At 46.4% G+C, this 12,893-nt stretch overlaps 1 protein-coding gene across 15 annotated transcripts in view; it reads right to left on the bottom strand.

Annotated features, from left to right (window-relative positions):
* Window positions 1–12,893, bottom strand: part of LOC8036792 (coiled-coil domain-containing protein AGAP005037) — a 101,545-nt gene that overhangs the window by 49,157 nt on the left and 39,495 nt on the right. For 10 of the 15 annotated variants that reach the window (XM_029966020.3, XM_029966021.3, XM_029966025.3 and 7 more), the window contains 8 exons: window positions 12,469–12,522; window positions 10,467–10,568; window positions 7,840–8,038; window positions 6,803–6,950; window positions 5,891–6,038; window positions 4,997–5,086; window positions 4,207–4,317; window positions 1,234–1,546 (listed from right to left, as the gene is read on the bottom strand). In XM_029966020.3, the coding sequence (XP_029821880.2) occupies window positions 1,234–1,546; window positions 4,207–4,317; window positions 4,997–5,086; window positions 5,891–6,038; window positions 6,803–6,950; window positions 7,840–8,038; window positions 10,467–10,568; window positions 12,469–12,522 (1,165 nt within the window). The remainder of the gene's footprint in view (window positions 1–1,233; window positions 1,547–4,206; window positions 4,318–4,996; window positions 5,087–5,890; window positions 6,039–6,802; window positions 6,951–7,839; window positions 8,039–10,466; window positions 10,569–12,468; window positions 12,523–12,893) is intronic. The other 5 variants (XM_029966030.3, XM_040503312.2, XM_040503310.2 and 2 more) reach the window with 1 other exon arrangement.

Raw genomic sequence — 12,893 nt, 5'->3', positions numbered from 1 at the left:
AAAAAAAAAAAAACACTGCTGTGGTTTTATTGCAATTAGGTCCTAAAAGCATTCGTTATTACAACTCTAATTCTGGGTGACTCGAATAACTCTACCCTTTGTTCTTCTCAGCCTTAAACGACCAATGATAGCCCCAATATCGATACTTTTTCCACTCCAAAAACAACCTCCCGCGTGGTGCCATCTTTGTACTGGGCTATGCGCATGAGCAGTAGCCGTCTTCCATGACATATTGGACGCCGCGCGCACGTCCACAGCCCCAGTGACTTAGCGTTTTGTCGTCTGGGTGGTAAGCGTCGACAAGGCGCATTTAGTCACTGACTGCTCAGGGAACGCTAAACACGTGGCCCAGTTCCAAACATCTTCTATCCCTCCGCAGCAAGTGACATTGCGGCATTAGCCAATAAGAAACCAGGAGAACCAATCATGACGCAGGAATCGTGAACGTCATAGACCATGCCCTGCGTTCTTTAAGTTGTCAGTGGCTACACACCTTCGCAGCGCTTGTCGGTAAGGCGAAAACTACCGAGTCGCAAGACAGTCAACGCAAGCGCGGCGTTCCTCCAAAGAGAGCGACTGAGTATGCTCAGAACATGTTTAAAAAGACAGTGAATAAAACAAAATGGCAACGCACACAAGGCTATGCGGAGAGCAAGTTCGTCTGTTTCTTTTGCGGGGGTTGTGGTTGCGTCACATTGCCGAGCTCTGGTTTGACTCTGACTGAAGATAGTGGGCCTCTTTCCAAGCTGCCTTGAGGTCTACCCACTATTCTTCTATCAGAGTCATTTAGAGCTCGGCGTTCTGACGTCACCAGAACCCCTGCAAAAGAAGCAGCCGAACTTGCGCTTCGCATTCTTTGAACGGTCTGTACACTGACTTACTGTTTACAAACAAGCACGCGTTGGCCCACACGAGGTGTGGGCGCTGCGTGTGAGCAGAGAGCAGATTACAGACAGATAAAGCCCCTACACACGTGCAGTTCCGACAGCAGCGCCAACGCAGTCGTGTAACGTCAGAAAGCCGAATTGGTGTGTAGAGATAGACCATTCGTATAATCGGCTCCTTTAAGCTGCTGTCTTTATCTACTGGGCTTTGCAGCGCGTTTAGAGGCATGCGCGGTCGCTCTCTCCTTCGGAATATCAGACACCGCGCACAAGCCCGCGGCTATAGTTACTTAGCATTTTGTCGCCCTTGGGTGGTAAGCCCTAGAAAGATGGCAACCCAAACGCTCACCTCGCTTCTTCGTCGATGATGGGCGTCGCGCTACCGGAGCGCGAGCCCAGCTGGTCCTGGTCTCCGTAGAAAGGTTCCTCGTAGGCCGAGTTGAAGGTGGCCGGCAGGGACCTCTGATGGTCCATCCGTCGCTCGGGCGACGACAGGAAGTTGGACAGGTCTCCGGGTTTCCGCTCCGGAGACTCCTGGAAGCCCAGCTCGTAGCGCCGGGGCATGGCCATCTGAGGCCCCGTCGGCGAAGTGAAGGGCAGTCCGGACGAGTACATGCCCCCCTCCGGCCCCCGCTCGGGGGACATCGACCGCGGGGGCGGCGCTGCAAAGAATCAGGGCAACGAGCTACAGTGGCTGATAGCTTAAGGAAACACAGGGTCTGTGTTTCCGTGTATTGAGATACGATCGGAAGTACATCGCCTTAAACTTTGCTGCACCGGTACAGGAGGTGCAGGTAAATCGAGCGAGCCTAGTGAGTAGAGACTAAAGGCTCTGTTATACTCCGACGTAACGCGCGCGCAGCCGAACGCTGGCCGAAGTCGGCTACGTCACGTCAGTCACGCCGCGCGCGTCAAAAATTCGCCCTCTTTATACTCCGGCGATCCTGGCGACCCCCGCGGCTGTGCGTCGGTGGGCCGCCGGCGGGGCGCATGCGCAGGATCTGACTACGATGGCACGTTTCCTGCGAGAGTGTGCCACTTCCGGTTCCTTTTCGTTTCGAATAGCAGACGAAAATTCTCGCGCTTCGTGAGCGCCAAGTTCGATCGATGGCGTGGACGTACCTTGCACGACGAAAACTCGCGCTTGCAGTGTTGGTGCACCACCTGCGCCGCAAGCGTATCGGCCAATGTACATACGGTAGATCTTTGACAAGCGCACGGTCTACGGTACTCAAGCTTCCTCGTGTCGTAGACACGGGTGAGGACGAATTCCCTCGATGAGCTTCTCGACGACAGAGTCCGATTCTTCAAACATGACGCCACACGGAGTGGTGCTCCTGTCGTCTGCTATTGCTCGTATTCGCCGCGCTTCCCGCGCGAGGGCTGCCGGGAGCCAGCGCGTGATGCATCCTGGTCCGGCGTCGCTGGCGCGGCCGGCGCGGAATACGGCATGCTCCATTTTGGCGTCGAGGCAGTCAGGCTGCGTCGAACGCCGCCGGTCGCGTCGGTTACGCCACGACGCCGGAGTATAGAGCGTCGGGTTTTGGCCGACGTGACGTCGCTGTGACGCGCTCGCACGCGCGCACGCGTTACGTCGGAGTATAACAGAGCCTTAATACTGCTAGCTTTCGGTCTACCCACTAATCCCTCCAACCAGAGCTCGGCGTTCTGACGTCCCCGCGCGCTCTCGTCTCCTTCTCTCCCTCGGTTTTTTGGTGCACAACGGCCATGCATTCAGCACTGGCAGCCCTGCGACGAGCTGTTGAATGGCTGTTATTCGCCTTCAAACCAATTGAGAGCATTCAGGGGGCGCCACATTCTTAATCGCGGTTCGTAGCGCAAGCCTAGGAACCATGCTCCCATTTCTCGTCTGACAAGAACAAATATCTTGATTGGGAGAGTGAATGCGCGTCTATGCGCATTTAACGTGCATTCCACCCAATCAGGATCGTCACTGTTGACAGACGATAAATGGGCACAAGCTCTGAGCACGAGCTGTGAACAACGACCAATAATATGGCGTTCCGTGAATACATCCTACACAAAGTTTGAGATTGCGGACGGTAGTTGTAGTGTGCAAAACGCAAATTTGAGCTGTTTAGAGACGAATATTTATTTACTCATTTCATAATTTCACAGGCCCCGTCAGCGCCCCTGTAAGAGTGGTGACACTCAAGGCGGGTACGGATGTGCGTAAAACCATGCGGAAATGGCACGAAGTTTAAAACATATAAAAAAATTGTTTCACATTTTGTTTTTGACGAATGGGTTGGTATTGTTTGCGAAGAAACCTGAAATATGCTGTTCATTAAACTGCATTTTCTATTTACGTGCAATAAATACACTGGGTTCTTTTGAAGATAGCATGAAACAATTTTTGTATGTTCCACATAACGTGCGATTTTCGGTTGATTTTTCGCAAGTATTTTACTTCCAGCCTTATGACAAAATAAATGGTAGTAAATTGTTCTCAAGGATTTCAAGGCTGCGACATCTATTCCAAAATGTGAAACTGTTTTGTGCTTACTGTTCGTGCTTCCAAAATACTGGGGTATTGCCCACCCTTCTTGCTTAGCTACTTTTGCTTGATGGTCTAAATTGCTGCTATTATCCTCAAGGGCTCGTATCGGGGTGAAAGTTCATGAAGGCCAGGCTGTACTAACACACTTGAAAGAAATTAATCTTCCAGAATGTGGTGTGTTCCAGCTGGAAAAATTTAATCTTTGACGCGGCTAATCGGCAATCTGCTATGTGCATTTCTCAATCACCATAGCAAAACTTGGAGGTCGCTTAAGCTTCGCCTTTAAAAGTGGAACGCGATAGCGTTATCCGGCCGCGTTCGTATCGCTTTCTCATTCGCCGTGCAAGCGTGCCTTGTGTGGCCATAGCGTGTCTGACTCGCGACCGAAAAGTTGTAGATTCAAATCCCGCCTAAATTTTTTCTTTTTTTTTCTTTTAGGCAAACGAATTACTTTATAAAGTGAAATCTTTTGAGACATGCGGCGAACTTTAATTCACAATACATGTCATGTTTTTGATCGCTTTCATTACACGCGTGACGTAACGTTTCACGTGAGCGTTGTGGGTGGATTGAGATTCTCGCGCGAGGTCATGTGGCTGCGATGTCATGACCCTATCGACCAACCAGAATTTTCTCGCCACGCCACATACGCCGGCTTTTTTGCGACCCGAGCTCCTTAATGCTCTCGCGTTAATAATGTATATCAGCAAGCAAGTGGTTAAGTGGTCAAGCCCCCAGCTGCAAAGTGGTTAGGCGGTCAAGTTGCCAAGCTAACGTGCCCAGCGGTCAAGGATGACGCACCTGACGGGGGCCTCGGCAGGGGACATCTTGGGGAAGTGAGCGGCGACAGGGCGCTCACGGGCTGCTGGTAGAATCGAGCTGGTTTCGACGGGGGAACGATTGGGACGCCACCTGGACATCCCCAGGTCGGTCAGGCCTTATAGACTCTTCAGAAGGTCAGCGGTATTGAAGGAACCGGCGATTTCTGTTTGAGGCCGGCCTCAACTTCGACAGATAAAGCTGTACCCTTCAAGTGGAATTTTGCATCCACATATACGCAAATTATATAGGTGGGGACCAAATATTGTCCTCTGGCTTAGTCATTGCGACGTTTGAGAGGCACCAAATGCGAATCAAGAGTGTCATCATCCGTACAGTGTTGCAGTCTGTATACAGCATTGGTTCACTTGAAATTACAATACGTTTCACAAAAGAACCCCAACTAATTCTTTTTTAACCCTTATTTTAGGCGACTACATACGTTCTGAGTTAGCATTCTTATGACCAGAAAAATGAAACAAAATCAAAACTCGAGGGTACGTAACGTTGAGTTCTTATTTTGTTTCAATTTGGTTCTTCGTAGACGTCATTTTCGATAAATGTTCTGCCTCAAGGGAAAGTATCCAGCCCATGTTACTACGGGTTCTCGTTGCTTCTCCGAACTAATCCCCCCCCCCCCCCCCCCTCCCCCTCCGCTTTTCCTTCTGGACTGGCGACCGCCGATTTTGTGTTTCGACATATATCCGCCCACCATCGACCAAAGTAGCCGGCATCAGTAATACATTGTGGAATATAATTGCCATGTACTGACCAGCTGGAACCAGCAGCCCTGGCTGTCTCTTCTCTGGGCTCAGTGCCACCGACGCGTACGTCATCCCTCGAGGCAAAGTCTGCGAGTAACCTGCAATGGCGCCATACGTTGGTAAACATGAAACTGACTCTAAGACAATTGAAGATAATGCACGCACAAAAGAACGAAAACACAAGGTGAAGACCTCGTAACCTATGTTGGTTAAAGCAAACAGCGTAAAAGACAGACACTGGGGCACCAGCTAGCCCAATCATCAGTATAGTCACCTCTACCCTCCGGACGTTCTTGTTTTATCCCAGTTTCTGAGTGTTGTCCAGAATTTCATACTGTATACTCTACTTCACCTTACGATGCACCGCAACGGACGCTGCTTGACGTCTGAACCAATCCAAAGCACCATGCGTGCCACGTGACTTCACGCTCCGCTCGCCGCCGCCAATTTCTTTGTGCGTGCACGTATCGTTATCGGGTATCATTAGAGAGTTTTAGGGAACCGTTTCTGCACATACGATACGATACGATACGATAAGCCCTCCTTTACGTACTGCGCATGCGCTACCGCACAAGACTCGCATACACGCAGTTCGTACCAGAGGGCCCTTTGTACCGTATCGGATGTGCAAAAACGGTTCCCTAAAACTCTCTATTATGGGAGGTATCGGAACGACCTACTAAAGATCCCTAGCCGAAAGTTCATGTCGATCGCTCCTCCCTCTCCGCTACGTTGTTCCCAACGAAGATGTCGCTACTGCGCACGCGTCGCTAGCTTTGTCGGCAGAAATACTGATCTTGTAGGGGGCCCCGGAGAGCATTGCGGGACGGTGGAAATGACCTACGAAAACTCGCGAATAAGACGTATACCTCGGAGTACGGAGTGACTCCGGGATCACTCACCGACGCCAGGACCCGCGCTCGGGGGCTTCGGCCGCTCGGGAGGTGCCGGAGAGAAGGGACGCATGGTGGCTCCATGAGGCAGCGTCTGAGTCCGTGCCGCGTACGCCGGCACGCCGTAGTAGCTGGAACCCTGCGGGGTCTTCGATGCCTGCAAAGATGTAACAATGCTGTTACGGTGAAAACAAGAGATTGTGTGTCGGAATTATTGCGCAATGTAGAGCAAACGTTGCCAGTCCTTGAAGAACACGATTCACTCGAGATGAGGGAGAATTCAATATTGTTTAAATTGGTAAATTTTGCGAGAGAGGTTTTTGTATCTTACACTCGTATTAGAGTCGTTATTGAAGTTTGAAGTTTATTTGCTTTCTCACCGTAGACAGGTAGTAACAAAAGGCATCGCTGCCTGATTTAGGACTCTACCCCCCCCCCCCCCCTTTCCCAGTTTTCAGTAGTAAACAGCTGTAAAGAAAATAGAAATGCACACACACAAAAAAAAACAGCTTGGCCCATTAATGTGTAAAAGTTTAATCAATACTAGCCACATCACTAACAAAAAAAAAATCTAAACCTTAAAACATGATTCACGAAAAGCCGTTGTAGCGTTTTTGCTATTTTTAAAGAATCATGGGACACAAATGATTAATCGCACAATCATTAAAACAAAAAAATACCAGGTCATTTTACATATACATTATTTTTTTTTAACCGTAAATTCTTGACATTCATGCATTCTTCACCGTGTTCTAGTCGCTACTTCAAGTCAAATGGGGCATTGGGCTTCGTGCTGCTGTGACGATCTCTACCAACCTTTTTAACCCAGTGTTCTTTTTGTACACTTTGCAAATTGAAATCTAGCGAATTCCGAGGCGCAGTAGGTTCATATGAGCATATAATGTTGACTGAAGCACCAACCTTCGCCCTGTGTATGTGTTGGTTCTGGTACTCCGAGTCGAATTCTGGTTCGGAGAAGTAGCTCATGTCTTGGTCGTACGTGCTGTACACAGCGCCGTCGTTCATGTCCTGCTCGTATATGCGAAGGACCGAGCGGTCACGGATGTCCCTGAAAACAAAAAGAGGCACAGAAGTATGCCGATAAAAAAAGTCAGTCATGCTTCTTGCTGACCAGACTGCGTTGAGGATAAAGACGTTACACAAAGGTGTTAAGAACAAAATATAAAAAGAAGAAGAAGGGAGATGAGACTTTAATGTGTCATCTTCTTTTGGGTTTTTATTGTGTGTTTTTATTCTGTTACTAAATACAACTAGACGCTTCAGTTTTCTGAGTAGAAGGCGCGGTGTTAGTTGCTTTTTGAGAGTCCCAAATGACGAGTATTTCTTCCAAGGAGAGAGTCATTAAAGACATATGGCTGTGGGCGCACTTAAATCTCTTCATTTACGCAGAAATAGTAAGAGTAGAACAATGAAACTCACTGTGTGACGCTTGCAATAGTACAACCCAAAAGTTGTTTTGTTCGTAAGTCCGGCATTTTAGGAACATTCCCTTTGTGAAATCAACATAGCTAAAATATTTTGTGAAATCATCTCATTTTCGGACCAGCTTTCACTTTTAAGTTGAATCAGATGTGTCTAACCTCGCTCCTCAACGATAATATTGTGAATGACCCCCACGAGCGTGTCATGGTTTTCTATGTGGCCATACTAACACTTTAGGCATCTGCCCGTTCCTGACCTTAGGGATACTTTTTGTCGCCATTTAGAAACAAAAACGTGCTAAAAAAGAAAGAATGTTCTCGAATTCATGTTCTTGAGAGGCACACACGCCCATGTGGTCACATTACAACTTTAGAACTCTAAGCAGTTCCTGGCCTTAGTGATACTCTTCGTCTCAATCTCGGTACTCAAAACAAGTCAAACTAAGAGAGTCCTTATATCTCTATTTGAATATAATGCACGGCCGTTCCTCACCAGTGCTCGCGCAGCTACCCTACCTGAGGTCTTCCAGTTCGTAGAACATGTCCTTGGAGGCATCGTGGATGTAGATGCGTATGTGGGGCGAGTCCAAATACTCCATGGTCAGCTGCTTGGGGAAGGAGCGCACGAAGAGCGCCTTCACCGTGTCGATCGACGTGATTTCGTTCGGGAGCAGGGCCCGTTTCGTTTCGCTCCGGTACTGCAGGAACACCAGACCTGGGCACGAACGCAACCACAAGGGAGGCGTGAGGCCAAACGGATGTTGCTGCTTTCTAAACTGAACGCGAGTGACTTTCTTCGTCACACTTTTCAAGAGCGGCGTGGACAGCAAAGAAAGATCTGTACTACAGAAACGTGTTGGCAAACCCGAGTTTTTATAATTGATCAGTACAAAAAAAAAGTCAAAAGAACTAAAAACTGGAAAGATATCAGATCGCAGCAGGCTTCACTGCATACTAGGTACACTTAGGACGTTACTTCAACAGTTCGTAAAGTTGTAATATTTCTGAGAATAAATACAGCCGCAAAAAGTCTACAAGTATCTCGCCAGCAAACGTACAATACAGGAAATGTTTAGGAATGGCTAAGTTTCGCCGCATTTGGTTAGGAAACATTTCGAGACGAACGGTTAGCAGAAGCATCACAAAAATTTGATATTTGAGTATTCTAAGACCTTTTTTTATTATGAAATTCCTGCAGGGGCCTGGTGGGGGCAATTGACATGATGTTAAGGCTGTAACTAGATTGAACGCACAATCTTGTTTCCAAGACCATTTCGACGTCTAGAAAACATAGATGTGATGGAAGTTTGAGACATCAAAATATATTAAATGGCACATTGTCAGAGGGAAAAGGGGAGGCAGCACTTGCCACGTTCAGTTTTTCGTTTCGTTTGGTATATACAAAAGGCGACACAGTTATCACGAACCAGCGATCGCCGTTTTTGTTTTTTGTTTTTTTCTTTCAGAACTGAAAGGTTGCCACAAAAAGTGGCAGTATGTTCGGATGGGCTTGTTGCAGGCACCAATTTATGCTGCACAGTCAAGCGTTCAAAGAAACCCTACCCTGCACAAGTAAAATAGAAAAAAAAAAAACTTCTGATCCTGTGTCCACGTTGACAGTGCCGCGCAGCGTGTCAGCTATGTTTTCGGCACGTGTGAATAAACGATGAACTAATGTGTAATTTTTGTGTCAGGTTAAGTCAAATTTAAATTTTATCAACTGAAAAATGTATTTGCAACTAAAAAAGATTAAACAAATGTCGCAGACGAAGGTTTTTTTCTGTAGGACAAACTAGTTTCTTCAGAATACGACCATAAACTAACATTTGAAGAACCAAATTTCTTTGTTTAATAAAGATTACTACATGAACAACGAACCCTAACATGTTAACATTATAAAAGCAATGCGTTTCTATTATCATGGTGTACCTGATGCAATTACCCCAGTGCCATTAAAACAAATTCAGAAGTGCACTTTACAAGTTTACCAAGGTTGTTTAAATCCATTTGTACTGTACGCTCATTTCATTTATTTATATAGATAGTTGAAAAAAGCTATTCTGCACTATCTCCAGACAATTGCGGGAAAGTGTATTTTTAGTTATTTCAAAAACTCAACGGCGCCTTAGTATACCACAGTAATTCACCACTCAGCCGTCTGAAACACGATCAGATGTCATTTGAGTTCTGATCATAGTCAAGAAAAAGTTTACTCAACAGTCTAAAATCCTTCGGAGCATAAAAACAAGTGATATAACGTTAAAACGTTTAACTGTTTACGCTATTAATTTAGCATTTATGGTTAATGCTTCTTTTGTCACATGAAAGAAGGTTGTCAGACGCTCCATAGAATAGTTTTCATATGAAGTCCCTTGAAAATATTAGGTAAAAGTATGCATACATTCACAAAAAAAAAAAAAAAAAGTTTACAGTTTAGGTCATGTATATTTCTTCGCACGTAATAATACAGTAACATTGTAATAACGTAATATTTTTACTTTTCAGAGCGCTGTCGGCATCAAGTACCTAAGATTCAAATGCTTTCGAGAATTCAGCTTCAGGGAGTATGAACTGCAGAGACCGATACACAGCTCGAAATCTGACGAACCATTTATCCAATTGCCCTTCTCAGCTTTCGAAAGCAAATTACTCTCTAGGTAAGGACACTTCTGACTCGTCATTTGCTCATTTCCTTCGGTTCACTACAGCAAGACTCTCCGTGTGTTCAGCGGAAAATCCGACGAGCAGATTTCTTTGTGTATGCAACGCCACAGCGACACAAGTTACATACTAATTGAGACCATGTAAGAATAGAGTAGAAAAAAAAAAGACATTCCAAAGTTCACGAGAGGAAGAATGTCAAAGGCAAGATATGTTCCGTCGTATTTGGTTTCAGGGTCTTCCCGTGCTTCCCGCGCGCGTCACAAAGCCGTTTTTATCTAGCGTAACACTAAAAGGAGGAGCCCGCTCTTGACCGTGTTTACATGTAGGTTATCAAGGCCTAACAAGCTAATTGCAGGTTTCGTAATGAGCGTTCTTCATTCCCAATCATTCGTGCTATCTTCCACCGGGCAGAGTTCTTGAGGCCGCGGCTTCGTCGGAAAACGCCGCGAAGAGGAAGCGGAGGGCGGCCCAAGGGTTACCTAGGGAGGTGATCATGGCCGCTCGAGATGCCAGTTCATTGTTGGCGTAGATGCCTCCGCACGGCGACATGGAGGGCGTGTAGTCTTCCTTGTACTGATTGCCTGATGGACAAACATCGCGCGTTAGGGCGCGCATCCGCCGATTCGCCTGTACATCATCGCATATAAGGCCTACACATACATCGCAAGCCTTGCTGAGGATCTCTGGAGCAGTTTCCATTCTGCATGCAACGGAATGAAAGAGCTCTACCACTCAGGCAGCCCCAAGGCAACTTTATTGTTTCATGTAAATTTGTTCGAATGAAAAGGCACGTGTAGCGTGTGAGTTGCTCCTGGCGTTTATCTTGCACAGATTTTCAACACAGGTGTTTGCGTCACGTAAAATTCTCAATATCTCCTTTCTTTTGTGTATTAAAAACAAACATTGAGATTGTACTCCTACGAGCTAGGTTTGCGGACCGTGTAGGAACGGATGGCCGAAATAGACGAAGTGGTGGAAGGATGCGATTGGGTATGTGTGTGTGTTACAATTTTTGATCTTAGCAGTAAAGTGAAATTGTCCAATCATCTTGCTTTTCATCGTGTTGGTTATTTGAAGAGAGGAACCCAAACAAGCGATGATGTCAACGTATCAGTACGTGCGCAAAGCAAAGCATCAATGTATATCGTTTTGTAGCATCTATTTAAATCAAAAAGGCAGGTCATTAGGAAATTCATGTACTCCCAAACAATTTGCAAGCTAATCCGAATTATTGTGTTCTGTAGTAAATATGTGCGTGTGCACTGCCAGTTTTGATGTGCCATTCACTATTTGTCGTGATCGACTTGCATGTGTTTTCATTATGTGCAAAAAGTACTTCTTCGTGCTTGTCAACTGAAAAAAAATCACTCGCTTGATTGGCATTACTTGTTTGCGTAAACTTTTGTGGGATTGTTATAGGAATTTGGGTATCAACATAGGTTTATGAAATGTTCGAATAACATTCACATTTAAAGTTGAGGTTCCGTGACAGTCATCCTGAATACACTGGTTTCCGTTTTAACAGTGCTAAAATATTATCTTCAGCCAATATTATATAAACTAGTCGTGCGACAAGTATCAAAGTTAAGTAAATGTTTATCTACTGCATACGTATCTAACTAATCTTAACTCAAATTTTATATTACCATGGGTACAGCCCCAGATCTACATAGTCAGGTAGCGTATATAATATGGTGCCATATTTAGCCCTATTACGCTTCCTAAGATGTAACCTCTGGCAGTTAAACAACTCTCGGTGAGTAGTAAATATAAGAAATATAACTTGAAAGGACAAAATTATGAGAAACGTATTAATAACAAACCCATGACAGTATTTGCGGGTTACACCCCACAATGAAGATGTTAAAACGAACAAAAGATTTCTCCTAGTTGACAGCGTGCTCACTTGGTGCGGACTTAAGACTGGTCAGATACACATCGAGCTAATGTGCGCGCTAGCCAATGCTTACATAAAAACAAAAACTGTTTGAACGACATTTCAACAACGCTTGGCCATCTCCAAATGTCACAATTAATACGAAGTGCAGGCGATGTTACACGAGAAATGCACAGGCAAGCTTGGCATTCATGCTTGCGCTCGTCGCGAACCAACACCTGGTAACAAGGCTGCAGAGCTGGAATTTCTACGTCATCAAACAGAGGCCAGCAGGATCACTGATTAGACACAACTGCTGCGTCATCGTTTTGCTGGAATTCGTGTCCAATCAGTGAAGCCGCGAGTCCCAGCCGAACATGGACGTAGCACTCGTGCTCAATCTTTGACCCGCGGTGCGGTGGCCTTCGGTAAATGACGTAGAAAATTCAACACTAAAGCCTTAACGTCTAGGAGGTGTTGCGCGCATGCGCACTTCGCGCCATCCCGGTGGAACTCGTGCAGAGAAGACACGAGCAAAAGCGCAGCCAACGTTCAAAAGCGTGGCGCGTGGGGAGCACATGCGAGGGCGTTAGTGAGTTCCATGCCTTTGACATCCTGCCAGTTGCCAAGTTCGCCGGGCTTCACGAGTGTCATCCTCGCTGAGTGCCACAAGGAAGAACACGGGACAGGAGGGTCCGGGGAAGGGAGAAAGAGAACGAGAGCGTTAGACACGGCACACGCACGCGCGCGCACACACATTCACTGTTCTAAGGGTTACAACTGGGCTTCACGCGTGCAAGCATGCCGGTGAGAAATGAGCGCGGAAAGTGGTGCCTATTAAAGTCCTCTCGATGTGTCTCTGTCAGTGTCACAAGTAGTGTCAAATGCGCCGGTGCACCAAGCGCGTGACAAGCGTAAATTTTATCAAGGAACTTCGGTGTGCATTCGTCTCAATTTTCTTCATTACAGAAGAAGGTAGACAGCCAAACTACGCTCATGAACATTGGGATTGTAACTTTGGAACGGCAAC

This window comes from Ixodes scapularis, unplaced genomic scaffold (assembly GCF_016920785.2).
Source record: "Ixodes scapularis isolate PalLabHiFi unplaced genomic scaffold, ASM1692078v2 PGA_scaffold5__190_contigs__length_132052651, whole genome shotgun sequence".
NCBI classification, from domain to species: domain Eukaryota; kingdom Metazoa; phylum Arthropoda; class Arachnida; order Ixodida; family Ixodidae; genus Ixodes; species Ixodes scapularis.
This window is presented reverse-complemented; position numbering and strand designations above follow the sequence as displayed.